The 27,766-nt window shown below is 43.0% G+C and overlaps 2 protein-coding genes across 2 annotated transcripts in view; one reads left to right on the top strand and one right to left on the bottom strand.

The window, feature by feature from the left end:
- Nucleotides 1-19,261, top strand: part of LOC134858788 (echinoderm microtubule-associated protein-like 4) — a 29,372-nt gene extending 10,111 nt beyond the window's left edge. Inside the window, 18 exon segments of the mRNA XM_063874911.1 lie at nt 2,200-2,323; nt 3,246-3,395; nt 3,481-3,550; nt 3,633-3,743; nt 3,860-3,955; nt 9,985-10,119; nt 11,700-11,775; nt 11,778-11,837; nt 13,293-13,441; nt 13,591-13,716; nt 13,849-13,980; nt 14,568-14,635; nt 14,748-14,836; nt 14,923-15,020; nt 16,705-16,792; nt 16,901-16,999; nt 17,104-17,234; nt 17,366-19,261. Of these exon segments, the coding sequence (XP_063730981.1) occupies nt 2,200-2,323; nt 3,246-3,395; nt 3,481-3,550; nt 3,633-3,743; nt 3,860-3,955; nt 9,985-10,119; nt 11,700-11,775; nt 11,778-11,837; nt 13,293-13,441; nt 13,591-13,716; nt 13,849-13,980; nt 14,568-14,635; nt 14,748-14,836; nt 14,923-15,020; nt 16,705-16,792; nt 16,901-16,999; nt 17,104-17,234; nt 17,366-17,800 (2,237 nt within the window). The 3' untranslated portion in view covers nt 17,801-19,261.
- A 6,439-nt stretch (nt 19,262-25,700) lies between these two features.
- wu:fj16a03 (uncharacterized protein LOC335475 homolog) lies at nt 25,701-26,974 on the bottom strand. Its single transcript, XM_063875196.1, has 3 exons — nt 26,816-26,974; nt 26,455-26,556; nt 25,701-25,859 (listed from the first exon to the last, which is right to left on the bottom strand). The coding sequence occupies exons 1-3, from the start codon at nt 26,865-26,867 to the stop codon at nt 25,774-25,776; spliced, it is 240 nt and encodes a 79-aa protein (XP_063731266.1). The 5' UTR covers nt 26,868-26,974; the 3' UTR covers nt 25,701-25,773.
- Between the last annotated feature and the right edge of the window lie 792 nt (nt 26,975-27,766).

Raw genomic sequence — 27,766 nt, 5'->3', positions numbered from 1 at the left:
CCATCCCCTGCTGTTGTGTACCTCCATATAAGGTCAAAAATGTAGAACTTATGAATTTAACCCTAACCAATCAGGGCACCAAAGAGAAGCCCAGCCCACCACCTAAATGTAAAGCAAGTGATTGGACACTGCTGCCTTTCTCACATTGATTGACAAGTGACTTAAAACGAGTGAATGTAAGCAAGGACACGGCAGTCTCTGTATCATCTGCTTCACCTGCACGCCATCTATGCCTAAGACTCACCTGTCCCTCACCGGTCTCACATGGAACTCACCTGTCCCTCACCTGTCCAGCATCTTTCACTTACCTGTCCCTCTATATTCTTTATACTTCAGTTTACAAAACGACTGCATTGTTTGTAGTTATTTTCTAACTCTCAGTTTTTGGCTTGAATCATGGTGATGGTACTACATGTATGTATGTGTATGCTCCTCGTCTCACACACACAAAACACACTGCCTTCATGAGCCTTGATCTGCCGGCTGATCTGAAATGCTGCACACACACACACACACACACACACACACACACACACACACACACACACACACACACACACACACACACACACACACACACAGACACACACACAGTTGAGGCCAAAATTATTAGCCCCCAGGAATTATGGAACATTTTCCTAAAATTCTTCCCAATGTTTGCAGTGTTGATAAAACTTGATATAACCAAACATTCACCGGTGCTATTTATGAGCTTTTGGTACATTTTGGAATATAACATACATTTTTAGGCTTGCTTTATATCAAATATAGTGAAAAATGGGGTGGTCAAAAATATCAGCCCCCATGATGGGGTGGTCAATAATATTACCCCCCCCATGTGGATTTTTGCTTTCAAAACACACCTAATCAACCAGCTTCCAAACCACACCTGTGCAGTCAATTGGCTTCCTAACAACACCTGAGCATTCAATCAGCATAAAAGGACTCCAAGGAACAGGGCACCTGAACTCATTGAGAGGGACGGCTTTTACTCACCATGCCAAAGACAAAGGGAAGTCTTGAGCTCAGACAGAAGATAGTCGAGGCTCATGATGGGGGGAAGGCTATACTGCCATTTCCAAGTGTTTCACAGTTTCTAGAACCGCTGTACGTTGCATCATAGCCAAGTACAAGGAGACAAATTCTGCAACAAACAAACCTGGGTGTGGTCGTAAGCGCAATATTTCAAGAACTCTAGAGAGGAAAATGGTCAGAGATGTCAGCAAGAAGCCCCGGACATCTGCCAAGGTGATTGTTGCTGACCTGGCCTCTTCCCATGAACATTTGAAAGGTAAAGATGAGTTTTGGAAGTCTGTGCTTTGGTCTGATGAGACTAAATTGGAACTGTTTGGGCACATGGATGTTGCTTATGTTTGGCGAAGAAAGGGAGAGAACTTCAACCCTAAGGACACAGTTCCCACAGTTAGACATGGTGGTGGGAGCATCATGCTGTGGGGCTGTTTTGCAGCCTCAGGCACATGGAGCCTTGTTCGGGTGCATGGCATCAAGAAAAAAGAAAATGATGTTGAAATTTTGAGGGATAATGTGCAGAAATCTACTCGTAGTCTAGCGTTAGGTCGTCGCTGAGTCTTCCAACAAGACAATGCTCCAAAGCATACATCGAAATTGGTCCAAATGTTCCTGAAGGATACCAAATCCAAGGTCCTGGAGTGGCCTGCACAGAGCCCAGACCTCAATCCTATTGAGAATCTGTGGCGGGTGATCCAAGTGAATGTCCATGCTCGGAAACCACGCAATTTGGACAAGTTGGAACAATTTGCAATGGAGGAATGGGCCAAAATCCCTCAGGAGACCTGTGCCAACCTAGTAAAGAACTACTCTGAGGGGTTGTTGTCAGTTGTGGCTCAGAAAGGGTACACTATTGACTATTAATGGCCAGGGGGTAATCATTTTGGATGTCTCATTTTTGCCCTTTCTTGTTTCAACTCAGTGTATGAATAAAATATCCTAATCAAACTTAGTGGACATTTTGTGTTTCTTATTTTGGAAACAAATACACTATTAACAAGTGTTGTTAATGGTAATTTCCATGGAGAAATCAATGGTTTCGTCTAATTTCATAAGGGGGCTAATCATTTTGGCCTCAACTGTATACTGGCTAATCAGCAGCGTGGTTCATCTGCTTCCTGATAATCATTTATTTCCACACTGACGTGATTGCGTGTCGGTGTGTTTCAGAGGGGAATCACATTAAGATGTTCATGCGAGGACGACCCATCACCATGTTCATCCCATCAGACGTGGAGAGCTACGAGGACGTTCGGACGGAGCTTCCTTCAGAAAGACTCAAGCTGGAATGGGTGTATCCTCTCTGTACACATCACATAAAGTAACATAATTCCAACAGACACTGATAATAATCAGATCACGTGAGAGCTACTCAGAGCAATGTTACACCGGTTTAACCCTCAAAACATAGAATAACAAAACAGATGCAGCATCAGATCCTCTGTAGATCTTCTTTAGTTGATACTTAATAAATCGTTGGTAGAGCTTTAGTAGATCCGTAGTAGATCATTAGTTGATCCTTGCAGAGGCTCAGTAGATATTTTGTAGATCATCAGTAGATCTTCAGTAGATCTTTAGTAGGTTGTAAATAGATCTTAAGTTGATCCTCAGTAGATCTTAAGCAGATCATTAGTTTATCCTTTCAGATCCTGAGTAGATCCTTATCTGTAGTAGATTATTAGGAGATCCCTCAGTAGATCATTAATAGATCCTCACTAGATCCTTAGTAGATCGTTCATAGATTTTCAGTTGATCCTCAGTATATTTGTAGTAGATCTTCAGTATATCCTTAGTTAATCGTTGCAGATCCTCAGTAGATCTTAAGCTGATCCTAAGTCGATCGTTGGTAGAGTTTCAGTAGATCCTCAGCAGATCATTAGTTGATACTTGCAGAGCCTCAGTAGGTCTTCAGTAGATATTCTGTAGATCCTCAGTTGATCCTCATTAGATCATCATTAGATAGTTTGTAGATCCTCAGTAGATCGTTAGTAAATCGTCAGTAGATCTTCAGTAGATCCTTAGTTGATCCTTGCAGATCCTGAGAAGATTGTTGTTAGAGCTTCAGTAGATCCTCAGTAGATCATTAGTATATCCTCAGTCTATCATTTGTAGATCCTCATTAGAACCTCAATAGAGCCCTATAGTTCCTCAGTAGATCCTCAGTAGCTTCAGAAGGTTTCCCTTAGATCTCCAGGTGCTTCCTTGACTTCTTGCAGGTATGGTTACCGCGGCAGAGACTGCAGAGCCAATGTGTTCCTCCTGCCAACCGGAGAAATGGTTTACTTTGTGGCGTCAGTCGTCGTTCTGTTTAACTACGAGGAACGGACTCAGAGACATTACCTCGGACACACCGACTGCGTCAAATGGTGAGAGCTAACGAGAATATGAATGACCTTCTGCCCTCTTAATGGCCTGACTGTATTTGACATCATGTATCTGTGTCCCTGTAAGTCTGGCCATCCATCCGGATAAAATCCGGATAGCTACGGGACAGATTGCAGGAGTGGACAAAGACGGACGGGTGAGGACAAAAACAGACAAAAACTAAGCCTACAACTTTCCCTTTTTCAACAATGACCAAAACCTGTCTGTGGTGCGTTCAGGCGCTGCAGCCTCACGTCCGGATCTGGGACTCTGTCAGTCTTTCCACGCTGCAGGTCATTGGGTTGGGAACCTTCGAGCGCGGTGTCGGATCTCTGGCTTTCTCTAAAGCTGTGAGTATCACCCAGCTGCATCATGGGAACTGTAGTCCACATACTGTATATCTGGCTTTCTGTCTGTGAGATGTCTGCCTGTAACCTGTCTGTCGGTAACCTGTCTGTGTCCACAGGACTTGGGGCAGCACCTCAGTGTTGTAGACGACTGTAACGACCACATGCTGACAGTGTGGGAGTGGCAGAAGAAGTCAAAGATCGCAGAAATCAAGGTGGGAATTTATCACTTTGTCAAATACCATCAACACCATTAATAGCATCAATATTATTAACACTTAACACTTAGAGTACCATCATTACCATCATTACCATCAATACCATCATTACCATCATTACCATCATTACCATCATTACCATCAATACCATCAATACCATCATTACCATCATTACCATCATTACCATCAATACCATCAATACCATCATTACCATCAATACCATCATTACCATCATTACCATCAATACCATCATTACCATCATTACCATCATTACCATCAATACCATCATTACCATCATTACCATCATTACCATCATTACCATCATTACCATCAATACCATCATTACCATCAATACCATCATTACCATCAATACCATCATTACCATCAATACCATCAATACCATCAATACCATCATTACCATCAATACCATCAATACCATCATTACCATCAATACCATCAATACCATCATTACCATCATTACCATCAATACCATCATTACCATCAATACCATCATTACCATCAATACCATCATTACCATCATTACCATCATTACCATCATTACCATCAATACCATCATTACCATCAATACCATCATCACCATCAATACCATCATTACCATCATACCATCAATACCATCATTACCATCAATACCATCAATACCATCAATACCATCATTACCATCAATACCATCAATACCATCATACCATCAATACCATCATTACCATCATACCATCAATACCATCATTACCATCATTACCATCATACCATCAATACCATCAATACCATCATTACCATCATTACCATCATACCATCAATACCATCAATACCATCATTACCATCATTACCATCATTACCATCAATACCATCATTACCATCATTACCATCATTACCATCAATACCATCATTACCATCATTACCATCAATACCATCATTACATCATTACCATCAATACCATCAATACCATCATTACCATCAATACCATCATTACCATCATTACCATCATTACCATCAATACCATCATTACCATCAATACCATCATTACCATCAATACCATCATTACCATCAATACCATCATTACCATCATTACCATCATTACCATCAATACCATCAATACCATCATTACCATCAATACCATCATTACCATCATTACCAGCATTACCATCATTACCATCATACCATCATTACCATCATTACCATCAATACCATCAATACCATCATTACCATCAATACCATCATTACCATCATTACCATCATACCATCATTACCATCAATACCATCATACCATCAATACCATCATTACCATCAATACCATCAATACCATCAATACCATCATTACCATCAATACCATCAATACCATCATTACCATCATCACCATCATACCATCAATACCATCATCACCATCAATACCATCATTACCATCATTACCATCAATACCATCATTACCATCAATACCATCATCACCATCAATACCATCAATACCATCAATACCATCATCACCATCAATACCATCATTACCATCATACCATCAATACCATCATTACCATCAATACCATCAATACCATCATTACCATCATCACCATCAATACCATCAATACCATCATCACCATCATCACCATCAATACCATCATTACCATCAATACCATCAATACCATCAATACCATCATCACCATCAATACCATCAATACCATCATTACCATCATCACCATCATTACCATCATCACCATCATTACCATCATTACCATCAATACCATCATCACCATCAATACCATCAATACCATCATTACCATCATCACCATCATTACCATCATCACCATCAATACCATCATTACCATCATTACCATCAATACCATCAATACCATCATTACCATCAATACCATCATTACCATCAATACCATCATCACCATCATTACCATCATCACCATCAATACCATCATTACCATCAATACCATCAATACCATCATTACCATCAATACCATCAATACCATCATCACCATCATTACCATCATTACCATCATTACCATCAATACCATCATTACCATCATTACCATCAATACCATCATCACCATCATTACCATCAATACCATCATCACCATCAATACCATCATTACCATCAATACCATCAATACCATCATCACCATCATTACCATCATTACCATCAATACCATCATTACCATCAATACCATCAATACCATCAATACCATCATCACCATCAATACCATCAATACCATCATTACCATCATTACCATCATTACCATCAATACCATCAATACCATCAATACCATCATTACCATCAATACCATCAATACCATCATTACCATCATTACCATCAATACCATCATTACCATCATTACCATCAATACCATCATTACCATCATTACCATCATCACCATCATTACCATCATCACCATCATTATAGGGCTGAACGATTTTAAGAAAAAATTGAAATTGCGATTTTTCTGGCAGAGATTTCTCCACGATTTTTTTTATTTAAACAAAAGTTTCAGTGTAACAACAAAGTGGAGCAAAAAAAGAAGTCTTACCTTAAAAGTAGTGCAAAATGGCTCAAAGGAGCTAGCTTATGAACATCAACATCAGCAGCAGTTACAGATATTCAACCCGTGTATTCAGAAACCTGTGCTGCTTCAGATAAAGTGGCAAGAGGAAGTGAAATGTAAAGGTAGTAAAACTAAATAATAATAATAAAACTAATACATTTTCCTCATCAACAAAAGATGTCCAACTGGTTCCATTATTTAACATCTAGTCTGTAAACAAAAGATAAGTAAAAAAGAGTGAACACCTTTTTAATGGAACAAAGACATGTCAGGGTAAGGTGCAGAAGAACAACAACAAAAAGCAATAATCTTCCCCTTCATCCCTTCAGAGATTTTTGGCCAAGAAAACCAACATGTCAACCTTTGCTGGCTTCAGACTTGCACGCTGACATGTGACAATATTGCCACTGGCACTGAACAGTCTCTCTGATGGTGCACTCGTTGCTGGTATGCAAAGGTACTTACGAGCCAACTTGCTAAGCCATGGGAAGTTGACATTGTGCACTCTCCACCAGGCCAGTGGATCTTGCTCTCCATCAATGGTAGGAGTTATGAGGTAGTTGTCCAGTTCTGCTTTAATGGTATCCTCCAACTGCACAGTAGAGGAAGCAGGGACCGCCTTGGTCTTGAAAAAGCTGCCCAGTGACCGCTTTCGCTTTGTAGAGGTGGATGGTGGTTCTTCTTCTGCACTCAGGGGCATGGGATGGGTTGTAACACAAGCCCTCTGCTCCTGCAACACACAGTAATAAGAGGCATCAATGTTTTCTATCAGTTGTGATAAAGACCAACGAGGCATTTTGTCTAAAAGTTTAAAATGTCAGTAGAGTATAGTTCAAAAATTCAAAACACAAATACAACTTTGTTTTATTTTGAAACAACAAAGAAAAAGGAAAGCTTACCTTTTGTGCCACCTGTTCCATTTCCATCTTCACTCTGTCTTTGATGTATGGGACATTCTCTTCACTTATGTAGCTCTTCTTGAATCTTGGATCAAGGAAGGATGTGATGTCCAAGAGCTCCTGTGTCACTGGGTCGCTGTATTTCTCTTCAATGTAGTGGAGAGCTCTTGATTTGATCTCCTTGGTGAGATTCGTGTCCTGGTCAGTTTCAGCAAGCGTTGCTGTTCTGAGGAGATGAAGCACTGGCTTCAGGTATGACACGCTTACATAGTCCTCACCTGAGAGGGCGTCTGTGAACTCCTGAAGAGGACCGAGGGCATTGTTTACAGATTCAAGGACATCTGTGTCTTGCCAAGTGGGGACCAGGTGCCGCGTCTTCCTGTCTTCAGACAGAACCTGGCACAGTGCCTTGCTCTGCTCCAACACCCTCCCAATCATTTTCTGCCGGGAGCCCCATCGTGTCGGACATTCAGTGACCAGTGACTGTTGAGGTAGGTTCAAGTCTTGCTGTGCCTGTTTTAGTGCCGCCTTCTTCTTCCAGCTGTGAGTGAAGACCGCAACCAGCTGCTTGTCCTGTGGCCCGTTTGATTCTTTGCTCATCTTTGACAGCATTTTCTGGGGGAAAACATTACATGTATTACAGTATGAAAAGCCATAAGGATAGCTCATAACACAGTATTCATAACATACCATTGATTACATCTGTTGTCATGTATTTAGTTCAATGACGTTTTTTTAGCAGCAGACTTCAGGTGGTACTACCACAGTAAGTTATTGCCCATAAATTAATTTGTAATTGGTAATTAATATGCTTCTTAGATATTCCACTAAAAACCAAAACATCATTTAATCCGTATAGTGGCATCAGCTGATGTTGCACCAGCCTGACATGTGCTACTACTAAAACACGCTAGCCGTTTATTGTACCAAAAACACGTTTCCCCCTCGCACCGAAACACACATTACATGGCCTCACTAATCCCTAATCCTTAAAACGTGCACACACACACACACACACACACACACACACACACACACACACACACACAAAGCTTACCGATGAAAGGGTTCATTTTTCTCCCTAGGATAAACAGTATGTTAAAGTAGCATTGTGCTAACAGTTGGTCAGCTAACGACAGCTTGACAACAAACTTCTCGGCGCTTCGTCCCCAGATAATACGAACTCTCACACTTGTAGTAACCTTGTAAACATACACACTCGCACAAACACACATTCTTGTACTTACCAATTGCAAGATGCAGCCTGTGTCCGAAGCACTGCAGTCTGGTCCATTGGTTAAGTCCCATTGCTTTGACCATATTTGAAGCGTTGGCTGTTGTTATGCACGTCTGGGCCTCTTCTTTTAGACCCCAGTTGGCCAAGCACTCCTTCAGCCCCATGGCAATATTCTCCCCGGTATGGTCAGTGGGGAAGTATGCTGTCTGCAGGCAGCGGCTACACAACTCGAAGTTGGCGTTGACGAAATGCACGGTCAAAGTCATGTAGGGCTCGGTCGTTCTGCTTGACCACAGATCAGTAGTTGACGCATAAAACTCCGTGTTTTCCAGCTCATTTACAACTTTGGCCTTACATTCTGCGTAGAGCTGTGGGATGGCAACTTGATTGAAGTATGTGCGGGAGGGCAGAACATACCTCTTATCCATTGTGCGTAGCAAACGTTTGAATGCGTCTTTGGTCACGGTGTTTACAGACACCATGTCCTTCGATATGTAAGTCGGGCAGTGGTAATCTCCTTGTGTCTTCTGCTAGTTCTTTCATAAGGCGTCACACTGGCGAACAATGATGTTATTGTTGGCTGTTTTGCCGAAGTGTCGCTGCTGCTTGATGTTTCACAGTTCTTTTTCGCCATGCACTCATCATACAAGTTCAGGTGGTGAATTCGCAAGTGGCGATGTAAATTGGTGGTATTGCCAGCCGATGTAGCCACTTTTACACGACATGTTCGGCACAACACCTGTTTCTGGTGTTCATCACTGGCCTCAAATCCAAAATACTGCCAAATGACCGACGTGCTGTTTTTCTTTGCTATTAATTTCGTCGGCTCCGCTTCTGCTCCTGCTTCAGCCATGCTTGAAATTGAATGACGAGCTACACACTGACTTGGGTGGCGAACACGTGATCTGGTCACGCGCAGCCTGCAGCTTTCTGATCGGTAGCTGACACAGAGCCTTGGGCATTCATGTGAAATTATTGAGGAAATTATTATTATTAATATGCACCAAGCAAAAACTGCAGCTTTGACGATCCCAAAATCGTGTTGTCTGAGATCGCGATTTTCGGTCCAAAACGATAGATCGTTCAGCCCTACATCATTACCATTAATACCATCATTACCATCATTACCATCATTACCATCATTACCATCATTACCATCATTACCCCCACAACCATCAGTCTGTAGGAGCAGAAACATACACTGTGATTCAGTTTGTGTCCTGAACCTGTCTGTGATGCAGCTGTGTGTTTTGGGTTCACAGTTCATCCTTAATAGAAAATATAAAGTGTATTCAATATTCCAGCAGCTGGATTGAACCTCTGCTTCTGTTACAGACCACTAACGAGGTGGTGCTGGATGTGGAGTTCCACCCCACCGACCCCAACACCATTGTCACCTGTGGGAAATCCCACATCTTCTTCTGGACCTGGAGTGGGACCTCACTGGCCCGAAAACAAGGCATCTTCGGGGTGAGGATGGTCGGCATGGCAAAGTCTATTGGTTTTATTCAGCTTATGGGATATATATACGGGTAATATATGGGATATATATACGGGTAATATATGGGATATATATACGGGTAATATATGGGATATATATACGGGTAATATATGGGATATATACGGGTAATATATGGGATATATATACGGGTAATATATGGGATATATATACGGGTAATATATGGGATATATACGGGTAATATATGGGATATATATACGGGTAATATATGGGATATATATACGGGTAATATATGGGATATATATACGGGTAATATATGGGATATATATACGGGTAATATATGGGATATATATACGGGTAATATATGGGATATATATACGGGTAATATATGGGATATATACGGGTAATATATGGGATATATATACGGGTAATATATGGGATATATATACGGGTAATATATGGGATATATATACGGGTAATATATGGGATATATATACGGGTAATATATGGGATATATACGGGTAATATATGGGATATATATACGGGTAATATATGGGATATATATACGGGTAATATATGGGATATATACGGGTAATATATGGGATATATATACGGGTAATATATGGGATATATACGGGTAATATATGGGATATATATACGGGTAATATATGGGATATATATACGGGTAATATATGGGATATATATACGGGTAATATATGGGATATATATACGGGTAATATATGGGATATATATACGGGTAATATATGGGATATATACGGGTAATATATGGGATATATATACGGGTAATATATGGGATATATATACGGGTAATATATGGGATATATACGGGTAATATATGGGATATATATACGGGTAATATATGGGATATATACGGGTAATATATGGGATATATATACGGGTAATATATGGGATATATACGGGTAATATATGGGATATATATACGGGTAATATATGGGATATATATACGGGTAATATATGGGATATATACGGGTAATATATGGGATATATACGGGTAATATATGGGATATATACGGGTAATATATGGGATATATACGGGTAATATATGGGATATATACGGGTAATATATGGGATATATACGGGTAATATATGGGATATATATACGGGTAATATATGGGATATATACGGGTAATATATGGGATATATATACGGGTAATATATGGGATATATACGGGTAATATATGGGATATATATACGGGTAATATATGGGATATATATACGGGTAATATATGGGATATATATACGGGTAATATATGGGATATATACGGGTAATATATGGGATATATAGGGGAAATATTTATGATATATACGTGTTATATACGGGATGTATACGTGTTATATACAGAATATATATGGGATATGTATGTGTTATATACGGGTAATATATGGGGTATAAACGTGTTATATACAGGATATATATAACCCTTCCCAGGCTGAATATTTGCAGGTTATTTACGGTTTCTTTATTGGTGTATTTACTACATTGAAAATGGATATTTGGGTCATTTTTCATCCTGTAGTATTTAGCATGGTTCTGTCCGCTCTCTCTCAGAAATACGAGAAGCCGAAGTTTGTGCAGTGTTTGGTGTTCCTGAGCACCGGGGACATCCTTACCGGAGACTCGGGGGGGTCTTGCTAGTGTGGACCCGCAGCGCTGCTGAGACCCCCCCGCCTGGGAAGGGCCCACGAGGTGAGACCCAGACCCAGACCCAGAAGACCTAGACCCGACCTAGACCCAGATCTAGAACTGCACCTAGACCCAGATTGTGAACAGATCCAGCTCCTCTGACTGTACCAGTCGTTCTGTGTGACTGGCGGAGCCGCACACAGTCTAGTATTCGACATATTTATCTCATCTTATTCTCCTTCTTCCGTCACAAATTTTGCTATGCTACTCGTCCGGCAGCGATGACGCGAAACACACAAAAATCACATCAAAACGTCCGAAAGGATCGAGATCTGTGTGCTATGTCTTTTCTAAGAGATTTGCCTAACCGTTTTCGCGCAAAATGATCGCAGAAAATCTGCGATCATTTTCCCCATAGGAATGAATGGGAAATCCATTTGAACAGAGCTCAAAAACAGCCCACTGTGACCCCATACAGATTCCCCATACTTAAATATGCAGAATAATATTTTAATTTTTAACACTTTAAATGGTTCTCGGGACTATGGACTTTATTAGACTAATTGGATATTTTTTTTATAGCTACTACAGTTCTTGCGTAGTCACAGCTTACGTTTTGTGAAAATGTCACGGCGTTTCACATTTTATAATGGGTGTGTATGGGAGAGCTCGTTAAGACTTAGAGTGGGGGACATCACGGCTAGAGGGGGGAGGAGCTGGAAAATCTGCTGAGGTTTTTTTCCAACTATTGCTCGGCTGGCCACAAGTTTCACTCTTCAGACATCCTTTGGTGATCATAATGTAGGGAAATGTGTCACTCTCGAAATGCTAATTTAATGAAACGGACTTACACACATAGCAAAAACGAGAGTCATCAGGTGATCCTCTGGAATCCTAGATACTCTGGGGAGGATATTTAGCTGATTGGAGTTGCAGTTTTTACCTAGAAGCAATAATGCAGCACAATATTGTCAATACATTCTCTGACAGGCTGTCTCTTGTTCAGTGGCAGGGCGTTGCCGTCAGTCGTTCACTAAATCTAATGGTAATCTAAAAATGTTCAGAAACCATAGAGGAATGTGGTACAAGAATCCCAAAATGCAATAGATAAACAGTTAAAACAGTCAGCTAAAAGTGAGCTAGAACAATGGTTCTAACATGTCATCGCAACGCAGCTATCCTCAGGCGTATCCGGGGGGGGAGGCGGCTAACTTTCATTCCTCCAATGAGGTCATTCACTCCTGCTGCTGCTGCTGCTGCTGCTGCTGCTGAGTTTAAACCCAGCTGGGGCATGTTGTTATTATTTATTTCTGGATGTTCTTTATTTTACCTTAACAATACAACTAATGCCTGTGTGTGTGTGTGTGTGTGTGTGTGTGTGTGTGTGTGTGTGTGTGTGTGTGTCTGTGTGTCTGTCTGTGTGTCTGTGTGTCTGTCTGTCTGTCTGTCTGTCTGTCTGTCTGTCTGTCTGTCTGTCTGTCTGTCTGTGTGTGTGTGTGTGTGTGTGTGTGTGTGTAGCATTTCAGATCAGCCGGCAGATCAAGGCTCATGAAGGCAGTGTGTTTTGTGTGTGTGAGACGAGGAGCGGCAGTCTGCTAACCGGGGGAGGAAAAGACCGGAAGATCATCCTGTGGGACCAGGAAGTGAGAGCGGAGCGGGACATAGAGGTACTCAGTCACTCAGTCACTCAGTCACTCACTCACTCACTCACTCACTCACTCACTCACTCACTCACTCACTCACTCACTCACTCACTCACTCACTCACTCACTCACTCACTCACTCTGTACTGGGGTCCCACGATGTGTGTCTGCAGGTTCCGGATCAGTACGGATCCATCCGAGCGGTTGCTGAGGGGAAAGGGGATGAGTTCCTGGTCGGAACATCTCGTAACTTCATCCTCAGAGGAACCTTCAACGACGGCTTCCTGGTGGAGGTCCAGGTGTTTATTTTATTTATTGTTTTTATTTTGTCATTATTATTATTACTATTCTTGTTCTAGGTGGTGATATGTTGAGGGTCTCAGTACTGTGGTGATGTGTTCAGGGCCTCAGTAATACTGTGATATGTTCAGGGTCACACAGACGAGCTGTGGGGTTTGGCCTCCCACCCATCCAGAGGGATGTTCCTGACCTGCGCTCAGGACCGGCTGGTCTGCGTCTGGAGCGCTGACGAGCATCGGCTGCAGTGGAGTCGCACGCTGGAGGTGAGTTTAGACAGCTGAATGGATGTGTGACAGCTGATTGGGTGATGGATATCTGATTGGATGAGTGACAGCTGATTGAATGAGTGACAGCTGATTGGATGATGGACAGCTGATTGGATGGTTGATATCTGATTGGGTGGTTGACAGCTGATTGGATGAGTGACAGCTGATTGGGTGATGGATATCTGATTGGATGATGGACAGCTGATTGGATGGTTGATATCTGATTGGATGATGGACAGCTGGTTGGATGATGGATATCTGATTGGGTGAGTGACAGCTGATTGGATGATGGACAGCTGATTGGGTGGTTGACAGCTGATTGGATGATGGGCAGCTGATTGGATGGTTGATATCTGATTGGATGATGGACAGCTGGTTGGATGATGGATATCTGATTGGGTGAGTGACAGCTGATTGGATGATGGACAGCTGATTGGGTGGTTGACAGCTGATTGGATGATGGACAGCTGATTGGATGGATGATATCTGATTGGGTGGTTAACAGCTGATTGGAGGATGATTGATATCTGACTGGATGAGTGACAGCTGATTGGAGGATGATTGACAGCTTTATGTCCTTTCAGGAACACGGACACTGTGCAGACTTCCATCCCAGCGGAGCAGTGGTCGCTATAGGAACACATTCAGGAAAGTCAGTATCTCTTTCTGTCTCTCACTCTCTGTCTCTCACCCTGTCTGTCTCTCAACTGCCTCGCAACTGTCTGTCTCTCATCTGTCTTTCTCTCACCCTGTCTGTCTCTTAGGTGGTACGTCCTGGACGCAGAAACCACAGACCTGGTGTCGATCCACACCGACGGAAACGAGCAGCTGTCAGTGATGCGCTTCTCTGTCGGTGGGTGACATCATCCTGTTTTCATGACTATGCTTTGGGAGAAGTGAACTACATTACCCATAATGCTCCTCTCTTTGTGTCTGCAGATGGCGCTCTGTTGGCGGTTGGATCTCACGATAACCTTATTTACCTCTACACCGTCTCTGAGAGAGGACGCAAGTACAGCCGCTACGGGAAGTGCACGGTCAGTCCCTTTGACTTCCTTTATAATTCATCCAATCAAACCCGGACCCTAATGATTCATCCAACCAAACCCGGACCCTAATGATTCATTCAATCAATCCCAGACCCTAATGATTCATCCAATCAAACCCGGACCCTAATGATTCATCCAACTAAACCCGGACCCTAATGATTCATTCAATCAATCCCAGACCCTAATGATTCATCCAATCAAACCCGGACCCTAATGATTCATCCAACCAAACCCGGACCCTAATGATTCATTCAATCAATCCCAGACCCTAATGATTCATCCAATCAAACCCGGACCCTAATGATTCATCCAATTAAACCCGGACCCTAATGATTCATTCAATCAATCCCAGACCCTAATGATTCATCCAATCAAACCCGGACCCTAATGATTCATCCAATCAAACCCGGACCTTAATGATTCATCCAATTAAACCCGGACCCTAATGATTCATCCAATTAAACCCAGACCCTAATGATTCATCCAATCAAACCCGGACCCTAATGATTCATTCAATCAATCCCAGACCCTAATGATTCATCCAATCAAACCCGGACCCTAATGATTCATCCAATCAAACCCGGACCCTAATGATTCATCCAATCAAACCCGGACCCTAATGATTCATCCAATCAAACCTGGACCCTAATGATTCATCCGATTAAACCCGGACCCTAATGATTCATCCAATCAAACCCGGACCCTAATGATTCATCCGATTAAACCCGGAGCCTAATGATTCATCCAATTAAACCCGGACCCTAATGATTCATCCAATCAATCCCAGACCCTAATGATTCATCCAATCAAACCCGGACCCTAATGATTCATCCAATCAAACCCGGACCTTAATGATTCATCCAATTAAACCCGGACCCTAATGATTCATCCAATTAAACCCAGACCCTAATGATTCATCCAATCAAACCCGGACCCTAATGATTCATTCAATCAATCCCAGACCCTAATGATTCATCCAATCAAACCCGGACCCTAATGATTCATCCAATCAAACCCGGACCCTAATGATTCATCCAATCAAACCCGGACCCTAATGATTCATCCAATCAAACCTGGACCCTAATGATTCATCCGATTAAACCCGGACCCTAATGATTCATCCGATTAAACCCGGAGCCTAATGATTCATCCAATTAAACCCGGACCCTAATGATTCATCCAATCAAACCCGGAACCTAAAGATTCATCCAATCAAACCCGGACCCTAATGATTCATCCAATCAAACCCGGACCCTAATGATTCATCCGATTAAACCCGGACCCTAATGATTCATCCAATCAAACCCGGACCCTAATGATTCATCCAATTAAACCCGGACCCTAATGATTCATCCAATCAAACCCGGACCCTAATGATTCATCCAATCAAACCCGGACCCTAATGATTCATCCAATCAAACCCGGACCCTAATGATTCATCCAATCAAACCCGGACCCTAATGATTCATCCAATCAAACCCGGACCCTAATGATTCATCCAATTAAACCCGGACCCTAATGATTCATCCAATCAAATCAGCATTGATTCATCGAATAGAAAAATGGACCTGTTGATGATGATGATGATGAATGTGATGATGATGATTGAGATGAGGATGATGATGATGATGAAGGTCAGGTGTGTTCATGGGCTACCTGGATGTTTGCACAGGGTCATTCGAGCTACATCACACACCTGGACTGGTCACCTGACAACAACTTCATCATGTCCAACTCTGGAGACTACGAGATCCTGTACTGTGAGTACTCTGCCTCTGCTGGTCTCTGTGTATCTCTGCTGGTCTCTGTGTATCTCTTCTGGTCTCTGTGTATCTGTGTAGTCCTGTGTAGTTACAGTGTGTTTTTAGGGGACGTTCCAAACGGCTGTAAGCTGATCAGAAATCGCTCCGAGTGCAAAGACATTGACTGGGCCACCTACACCTGCGTACTGGGGTACCACGTGTTCGGTCAGTACGCTCTGTACACCTGTACACTCAATACACCTGTACATTCAGAGCACCTGTACATTTACAGTTCAATTATTGTGTGTGTGTGTGTGTGTGTGTCTCAGGTGTGTGGCCTGAGGGTTCAGACGGCACCGACATCAACGCTCTGATCAGATCTCACAACAGGAAGGTGATCGCTCTGGCAGACGACTTCTGTAAAGTTCACCTGTTTGCCTACCCATGCTCCACCCCCAAGGTGAGAAACACACACACACACACACACACACACACACACACACACACACACACACACACACACACACACACACACACACACACACTTCCCGTTCTACAGGTTCAATGAGCTGGAGGTGTGTTTCCCCGCAGGCTCCCAGCCATAAGTACAGCGCTCACAGCAGTCATGTGACCAACGTCAGCTTCCTGTATAACGACAGTCACCTGGTCTCCACGGGAGGGAAGGACACCAGCATCATGCAGTGGCGTTTGGTGGAGAGACCCCCCCTCTCCCTCCCTGACGGGCAGCTCTCTCTCTCAGCCCCTGACTTCATCCCACCCCCTCTATCCGTAACCACGCCCAATCTCTCAGCAGCCACACCCGCACAGGAACCCATCTCTCTCCCAACGGCCAATGGGACCCAGGAACCCTCCCCGGACACCCCGCCCCCTCCTGCATTGTCCCCGCCCCCTTCAGATCTGACCCCACCGCCCTCTGACAGCAGTGTGAGTCTGAAGGACAGCCTGGATCCGAGCGACGACACTGCTACGCCCAGCGATGAGGGGCTGCCCCCCCTCACCTCTTAAGAGTGTGTGTGGCTGTTGGTACAGCTATCTTTGTGAGGACCAGCCAGACATTGTGATTGAATGTTCTGTGTGTGTGTGTGTGTGTGTGACATCAGGTGACTTTTTCTCCAATCAGAGCAGAGCAGTAACACAGGAAGTGGACCTGAAGTCTTGAGTGAGTTTCAGAAACTGGTTCTCTTTACATGTTGGTTTAGCAGTACTCAGACATTTTGACTCAGTTTTATTGCTGTTTTTGATGAAAATAAACAGTAACTTGGAACTAGCTGCAGGACGTTTAAAACAAGAAACTGATTCTCTCCTTTGACTGGACTTTGTTGGGCTTTTATTTTGTTAAACCGCCTAACTTCTTAGAGACATTTCTCAATCAAATCCCTCTGGGGAAGGGACATAACTGCGGGAGGCTTTTAATGTGAAACATGCAGGAAACATGAACCACACCCAGAAGCATGCTGGGAACATTTTAACGCTCACCGTCTGGCCAGTGGACCCAGGAGGGCCTTCAAAATAAAACGCCGCCGCCTGAAGGAGCTCCAGAGGAAACTGTGACTTGGTGATTTTGATGTCAGTTTGTATATGCTGCAGAGATCTGTGTGTATATTTCTGTTACCACCAGGGGGCAGCAGCTCCTCAGCTACACTGTAAAAACCACATTTAATCTCTCAGCCAATCAGGGTTCAGGACAGCTGCTCCTCTGCTTGTTTTCAGTGACTGATTGAGTGACTGCTGATGTGTGTTTCTCATGGACCATCTCTGTTTATTGTTCTGTCCAAAATCTTTCTGACTGTCATCACCCCACGGGGGCTCATTCATGTTTTGCCTTTTTAATACTTTTTATCTGTATATCTCCATCTCTCATCTCTTTATATCTCCATCTTTATATTTTCATCTCTCATATCTTTATATCTCCATCTCTCATATCTTTATATTTTCATCTCTCATATCTTTATATTTTCATCTCTCATATCTTTATATTTTCATCTCTCATATCTTTATATTTTCATCTCTCATATCTTTATATTTTCATCTCTCATATCTTTATATTTTCATCTCTCATATCTTTATATCTCCATCTCTCATATCTTTATATTTTCATCTCTCATATCTTTATATCTCCATCTCTCATATCTTTATATTTTCATCTCTCATATCTTTAACTCTTTATATCTTCATCTCTCCATCTTTGATATGATTTTTATTTGCCCCTTTACATATCTTTTATATCTTTAATCTTTTTATCTCCCATCTTTCATGTCTTCATTTTTTCTAATCGGCCTCTGGGGTGCGGGGTTGGGGGGGGGCGCAATGGGTGGGGTCTGTCTGTTAATTTTACAGTGTTCGGTAACCATAACGATGTTCATGTGACTTTTTTGAGCCAATCATGTTTTCTCTAATTCATTCCTGTCAGACGACAGACTGTTTTGAAGATTTCAACAAAAAAATGCAAATAAATACTAAAAACGGTATCTAGCTTCCCTCCTGTCTCTGTAAGCATTGTAGCCTTTAGCAGCTTTCATGTGGTGTCAGAAGACTCTGAAAAAAGGGTTTGTGAAGACCAACGCTGTGAGGTGGACCATCCGAGGAGCACCTGAATGCACCGTTTCAGCCTACATATCAACTACTGTAGACAGAATAATCACACCTGTGATGTTAGGGAACCTCATTATCAGCCCTGTGATGTTAGGGAACCTCATTATCAGCCCTGTGATGTTAGGGAACCTCATTATCAGCCCTGTGATGTTAGGGAACCTCATTATCAGCCCTGTGATGTTAGGGAACCTCATTATCAGCCCTGTGATGTTAGGGAACCTCATTATCAGCTCTGTGATGTTAGGGAACCTCATTATCAGCCCTGTGATGTTAGGGAACCTCATTATCAGCCCTGTGATGTTAGGGAACCTCATTATCAGCCCTGTGATGTTAGGGAACCTCATTATCAGCTCTGTGATGTTAGGGAACCTCATTATCAGCCCTGTGATGTTAGGGAACCTCATTATCAGCTGTGTGATGTTAGGGAACCTCATTATCAGCCCTGTGATGTTAGGGAACCTCATTATCAGCTGTGTGATGTTAGGGAACCTCATTATCAGCTGTGTGATGTTAGGAAACCTCATTATCAGCCCTGTGATGTTAGGAAACCTCATTATCAGCCCTGTGATGTTAGGGAACCTCATTATCAGCTGTGTGATGTTAGGGAACCTCATTATCAGCTGTGTGATGTTAGGAAACCTCATTATCAGCCCTGTGATGTTAGGGAACCTCATTATCAGCCCTGTGATGTTAGGGAACCTCATTATCAGCCCTGTGATGTTAGGAAACCTCATTATCAGCCCTGTGATGTTAGGGAACCTCATTATCAGCCCTGTGATGTTAGGGAACCTCATTATCAGCCCTCTGATGTTAGGGAACCTCATTATCAGCCCTGTGATGTTAGGGAACCTCATTATCAGCTGTGTGATGTTAGGAAACCTCATTATCAGCCCTGTGATGTTAGGGAACCTCATTATCAGCCTGTGTGATGTTAGGGAACCTCATTATCAGCCCTCTGATGTTAGGGAACCTCATTATCAGCCCTGTGATGTTAGGGAACCTCATTATCAGCTCTGTGATGTTAGGGAACCTCATTATCAGCCCTGTGATGTTAGGGAACCTCATTATCAGCTCTGTGATGTTAGGGAACCTCATTATCAGCCCTGTGATGTTAGGGAACCTCATTATCAGCCCTGTGATGTTAGGGAACCTCATTATCAGCCCTGTGATGTTAGGGAACCTCATTATCAGCCCTGTGATGTTAGGGAACCTCATTATCAGCTCTGTGATGTTAGGGAACCTCATTATCAGCCCTGTGATGTTAGGGAACCTCATTATCAGCTCTGTGATGTTAGGGAACCTCATTATCAGCTCTGTGATGTTAGGGAACCTCATTATCAGCTCTGTGATGTTAGGGAACCTCATTATCAGCCCTGTGATGTTAGGGAACCTCATTATCAGCTCTGTGATGTTAGGGAACGTCATTATCAGCTGTGTGATGTTAGGGAACCTCATTATCAGCTGTGTGATGTTAGGGAACCTCATTATCAGCTCTGTGATGTTAGGGAACCTCATTATCAGCTGTGTGATGTTAGGGAACCTCATTATCAGCCCTGTGATGTTAGGGAACCTCATTATCAGCTGTGTGATGTTAGGGAACCTCATTATCAGCCCTGTGATGTTAGGGAACCTCATTATCAGCCCTGTGATGTTAGGGAACCTCATTATCAGCTGTGTGATGTTAGGGAACCTCATTATCAGCTGTGTGATGTTAGGGAACCTCATTATCAGCCCTGTGATGTTAGGGAACCTCATTATCAGCCCTGTGATGTTAGGGAACCTCATTATCAGCCCTGTGATGTTAGGGAACCTCATTATCAGCCCTGTGATGTTAGGGAACCTCATTATCAGCTCTGTGATGTTAGGGAACCTCATTATCAGCTGTGTGATGTTAGGGAACCTCATTATCAGCCCTCTGATGTTAAGGAACCTCATTATCAGCCCTGTGATGTTAGGGAACCTCATTATCAGCTCTGTGATGTTAAGGAACCTCATTATCAGCTCTGTGATGTTAGGGAACCTCATTATCAGCCCTGTGATGTTAGGGAACCTCATTATCAGCCCTCTGATGTTAAGGAACCTCATTATCAGCCCTGTGATGTTAGGGAACCTCATTATCAGCTCTGTGATGTTAAGGAACCTCATTATCAGCTCTGTGATGTTAGGGAACCTCATTATCAGCCCTGTGATGTTAGGGAACCTCATTATCAGCTGTGTGATGTTAGGGAACCTCATTATCAGCTCTGATGTTAGGGAACCTCATTATCAGCTGTGTGATGTTAGGGAACCTCATTATCAGCTCTGATGTTAGGGAACCTCATTATCAGCCCTGTGATGTTAGGGAACCTCATTATCAGCTCTGTGATGTTAGGGAACCTCATTATCAGCCCTGTGATGTTAGGGAACCTCATTATCAGCTCTGATGTTAGGGAACCTCATTATCAGCCTGTGATGTTAGGGAACCTCATTATCAGCTCTGTGATGTTAGGGAACCTCATTATCAGCTGTGTGATGTTAGGGAACCTCATTATCAGCTCTGATGTTAGGGAACCTCATTATCAGCCCTGTGATGTTAGGGAACCTCATTATCAGCTCTGTGATGTTAGGGAACCTCATTATCAGCCCTGTGATGTTAGGGAACCTCATTATCAGCTCTGATGTTAGGGAACCTCATTATCAGCTGTGTGATGTTAGGGAACCTCATTATCAGCTCTGATGTTAGGGAACCTCATTATCAGCCCTGTGATGTTAGGGAACCTCATTATCAGCTCTGTGATGTTAGGGAACCTCATTATCAGCCCTGTGATGTTAGGGAACCTCATTATCAGCCCTCTGATGTTAGGGAACCTCATTATCAGCTCTGTGATGTTAGGGAACCTCATTATCAGCCCTGTGATGTTAGGGAACCTCATTATCAGCCCTGTGATGTTAGGGAACCTCATTATCAGCCCTCTGATGTTAGGGAACCTCATTATCAGCTCTGTGATGTTAGGGAACCTCATTATCAGCTCTGTGATGTTAGGGAACCTCATTATCAGCTCTGTGATGTTAGGGAACCTCATTATCAGCCCTGTGATGTTAGGGAACCTCATTATCAGCTGTGTGATGTTAGGGAACCTCATTATCAGCCCTGTGATGTTAGGGAACCTCATTATCAGCTGTGTGATGTTAGGGAACCTCATTATCAGCCCTCTGATGTTAGGGAACCTCAGTATCAGCTCTGTGATGTTAGGGAACCTCATTATCAGCTCTGTGATGTTAGGGAACCTCATTATCAGCCCTGTGATGTTAGGGAACCTCATTATCAGCTGTGTGATGTTAGGGAACCTCATTATCAGCCCTCTGATGTTAGGGAACTTTATGAACAGCTCTGTGATGTTAGGGAACCTCAGTATCAGCCCTGTGATGTTAGGGAACCTCATTATCAGCCCCGTGATGTTAGGGAACCTCATTATCAGCCCTGTGATGTTAGGGAACCTCATTATCAGCCCTGTGATGTTAGGGAACTTTATGAACAGCTCTGTGATGTTAGGGAACCTCAGTATCAGCCCCGTGATGTTAGGGAACCTCATTATCAGCCCCGTGATTTTAGGGAACCTCATTATCAGCTGTGTGATGTTAGGGAACTTTATGAACAGCTCTGTGATGTTAGGGAACCTCATGATCAGCTCTGTGATGTTAGGGAACCTCATTATCAGCCCTGTGATGTTAGGGAACCTCATTATCAGCCCTGTGATGATAGGGAACTTTATGAACAGCGCTGTGATGTTAGGGAACCTCAGTATCAGCTCTGTGATGTTAGGGAACCTCATTATCAGCCCTGTGGTGTTAGGGAACTTTATGAACAGCTCTGTGATGTTAGGGAACCTCATTATCAGCTCTGTGATGTTAGGGAACTTCATTAACAGCCCTGTGATGTTAGGGATCGTCATCAACAGCCCCGTGATGTTAGGGAACCTCATTATCAGCCCTGTGATGTTAGGGAACTTTATGAACAGCTCTGTGATGTTAGGGAACCTCATTATCAGCTCTGTGATGTTAGGGAACCTCATTATCAGCTCTGTGATGTTAGGGAACTTCATTAACAGCCCTGTGATGTTAGAGAACCTCATTATCAGCCCTGTGATGTTAGGGAACCTCATTATCAGCCTTGTGATGTTAGGGAACCTCATTATCAGCCCTGTGATGTTAGGGAACCTCAGTATCAGCTCTGTGATGTTAGGGAACTTTATGAACAGCTCTGTGATGTTAGGGAACCTCAGTATCAGCCCCGTGATGTTAGGGAACCTCATTATCAGCCTTGTGATGTTAGGGAACTTTATGAACAGCTCTGTGATGTTAGGGAACCTCATTATCAGCCCTGTGATGTTAAGGAACGTCATTATCAGCTCTGTGATGTTAGGGAACCTCATTATCAGCTCTGTGATGTTAGGGAACCTCATTATCAGCCCTGTGATGTTAAGGAACGTCATTATCAGCCCTGTGATGTTAGGGAACCTCATTATCAGCTCTGTGATGTTAGGGAACCTCATTATCAGCTCTGTGATGTTAAGGAACGTCATTATCAGCTCTGTGATGTTAGGGAACCTCATTATCAGCTCTGTGATGTTAGGGAACCTCATTATCAGCTCTGTGATGTTAAGGAACGTCATTATCAGCTCTGTGATGTTAGGGAACCTCATTATCAGCTCTGTGATGTTAGGGAACCTCATTATCAGCTCTGTGATGTTAGGGAACCTCATTATCAGCTCTGTGATGTTAGGGAACCTCATTATCAGCTCTGTGATGTTAAGGAACGTCATTATCAGCCCTGTGATGTTAGGGAACCTCATTATCAGCTCTGTGATGTTAGGGAACCTCATTATCAGCCCTGTGATGTTAAGGAACGTCATTATCAGCTCTGTGATGTTAAGGAACCTCATTATCAGCTGTGTGATGTTAGGGAACCTCATTATCAGCCCTGTGATGTTAAGGAACGTCATTATCAGCCCTGTGATGTTAGGGAACCTCATTATCAGCTCTGTGATGTTAGGGAACCTCATTATCAGCCCTGTGATGTTAAGGAACGTCATTATCAGCTCTGTGATGTTAGGGAACCTCATTATCAGCCCTGTGATGTTAAGGAACGTCATTATCAGCCCTGTGATGTTAGGGAACCTCATTATCAGCTCTGTGATGTTAGGGAACCTCATTATCAGCCCTGTGATGTTAGGGAACGTCATTATCAGTCCTGTGGTGTTAGGGAACTTTATGAACAGCTCTGTGATGTTAGGGAACCTCATTATCAGCCCTCTGATGTTAGGGAACTTTATGAACAGCTCTGTGATGTTAGGGAACCTCATTATCAGCCCTGTGATGTTAGGGAACTTTATGAACAGCCCTGTGATGTCAGGGAACCTCATTATCAGCCCTGTGATGTTAAGGAACGTCATTATCAGCTCTGTGATGTTAGGGAACCTCATTATCAGCCCCGTGATGTTAGGGAACCTCATTATCAGCCCTGTGATGTTAGGGAACTTTATGAACAGCTCTGTGATGTTAGGGAACCTCATTATCAGCCCTGTGATGTTAAGGAACGTCATTATCAGCTCTGTGATGTTAGGGAACCTCATTATCAGCTCTGTGATGTTAGGGAACCTCATTATCAGCTCTGTGATGTTAGGGAACCTCAGTATCAGCCCCGTGATGTTAGGGAACCTCATTATCAGCCCCGTGATGTTAGGGAACTTTATGAACAGCTCTGTGATGTTAGGGAACCTCATTATCTGCTCTGTGATGTTAGGGAACCTCATTGTCAGCTCTGTGATGTTAAGGAACCTCATTATCAGCCCTGTGATGTTAGGGAACTTCATTAACAGCCCTGTGATGTCAGGGAACCTCATCAACAGCCCTGAGATGTTAGGGAACCTCATTATCAGCCCTGTGATGTTAGGGAACCTCATTATCAGCCCTGTGATGTCAGGGAACTTTATGAACAGCTCTGTGATGTTAGGGAACCTCATTAACAGCCCTGTGATGTTAGGAACTTCATTAACAGCCCTGTGATGTCAGGGAACCTCATCAACAGCCCTGTGATGTCAGGGAACCTCATCAACAGCCCTGAGATGTTAGGGAACCTCATTATCAGCCCTGTGATGTTAGGGAACTTCATGTTGGGTTATGTTTTTCATTTTTCACTTCGTTTTTATATGTATACATGTTCAGAGAGCAGTCACAGACTCCAGGCTTGAGTCCACAGAAACATCGACACTCGATTCAAAGTCCAGAAACCATTCACATACTGAGCTCACAAAACAAAACACAAACTGTTGCATAATGGCAAATAATCCTGGCTTTATTTCATGTCATGCGTCTGGATGACGTCCCTTTCTTGGGCTGTGATTGGCTCAGGCGTTGCAGAGGTCGGTATGGCAACAGCTCCATCCAGGTTGATTACACAACTCGAGCCGAGTGCAGCCCTTCTCTCTGTTATCTGCAACAGCAAACACGAAACGTGTCATCACACAGAGATAACCCTCTAAATGTTGATCTGAGCTGCTGTTAAAGTGAAATGGTGTTGTTTAAGTTGTGAAAAGGGGGGGGCACGCTACAAAACTACTATAACAATTATAAAATAAGTGTGTCCATGACTTCATTCATCTTACAAAGTATTACGTTTTAAAGACTCAACCTTGACTTTTTATTAACAAGACAGGAGATCGTAACTATCTTTATCGAGTATCTAAAATATCAAGTGTACAAACGCCCTGACTGCTAACCCTCACGGAAATATTTAGCAAATATATTATAGAAGGAATTCACAATTTGATGAGACTGTATACATCATTATTCTCAAACTTCTTAGGGTAAGTAGAAGCAGTTATTGGTCCCGAAAAATATAGATTGAAATCTGAGTGTCAACATTGATGTCTGTATTACTTCTGAAAGATTGACTATCACAAACCTTTCTACTTTGTATTATTGCCCAAATCTGAAGATCTTCTTTAATCCATATTTGAACATGACACAAATTTGTGGCTGTAGTTTAAGGTTTTGTTTAACAGAATTGACATAAAACCAGGACTCACCCCGGGTGTAGCAGGCCTGAAGAACCTTCCCAGTACAGTCCAGTGGCATGTTACGGACCATCAGGAAGTCCTCTCCGTAACACCGGATGCTAAACTTCGGAGCTGCAACACGAACACACCTTCAACAACATGTCTGAGATCGCTCGTTGTGAATACATCAGCAGGACAGTATTTATCTGCTGCTGAAATAAAGAAAGTTCACACCCAGTCTGAAAGGTAACACACCTGGTACATCCGAATAGTTATAAATCAGTGTGGCCAGGTACCGGAAATTAAAGATTCCGTTTGAATAGATACGTTTGTTATTTTAGCTGCATTTTAAGTAATTATTGAACCTGTAGTTAGTAAAGTGTTTTTGTACCTCCAGAGCACAGCGGCAGCAGTAGCAGTACCAGCAGCAGGTAAGCCCTCATGTCTCTGGTCTTCAGTCAGTGTGAGTCGACAAGCAGTGTGAAATGAGAGAAAAGAGGAAGAAGCTGAACCTTTATCTTCTGCACACACACACACACACACACACACACACACACACACACACACACACACACACACACACACACACACACACACACACACACACACACACACACACACACACACACACACATTGATCCAAACAAACTGAACTGTTCGTCCAAAATGTGTTCGGTTCAAAGTCCTGGTGGTAAAATACACTGTGTACATTTAAGCTGAGGGTCAACCGGTGTTTCTGCTGAGTCACGACTTGAATTACAAAGACTGACCTGCTTGCTGTGGAATGGTCAGGGTGTGTTAACTCGCAGTGTGGTTAATTTCTCACAAAACTACAAATAACTTTCTAACGGAAGGTCCTGGAGACTAGGGTTCATTGAGGCCCGTGGGGTCTCTTGTTTTGAGGCGATGAATCCACCTCCTCTCCGCCGCTCATCTCTGCACCAGGGTTAGGGTTAGCTCCAGCTGCTTTCCAGGCCCAAGACTGGCGGTTCTTTGGGCCATGGAGTTTAAAATGAAGGTAGAGATCACTTGTACCGTCACCGCCGTTGATCCTGTATAAGTGCTGCTTTATGCTGAGGCTGATTTCATGCCTCGTCTCCTCCACATAGAGCCTATGGCAGGCCCTGCACGTGATTGCATACATTGGGTTCTTGGTTGTGGGTTGCAGGGCTCACCCGAGGTTAGCTCCAAGCTGGGAAAATGGTTTAACGAGGTGGGGGATGCAGGTTAGGGTTAGGTTAGGGTTAGGGTCATTTAAACATATCCTGGTTAGGGTTAGGGTTAGGGTTAGGGTTAGGGTTAGGGGGTTAGGGTTAGGGTTAGGGTTAGGGTTAAGGGGGTT

The sequence above is a fragment of the Eleginops maclovinus genome, chromosome 22 (genome assembly GCF_036324505.1).
Source record: "Eleginops maclovinus isolate JMC-PN-2008 ecotype Puerto Natales chromosome 22, JC_Emac_rtc_rv5, whole genome shotgun sequence".
NCBI classification, from domain to species: domain Eukaryota; kingdom Metazoa; phylum Chordata; class Actinopteri; order Perciformes; family Eleginopidae; genus Eleginops; species Eleginops maclovinus.
This window is presented reverse-complemented; position numbering and strand designations above follow the sequence as displayed.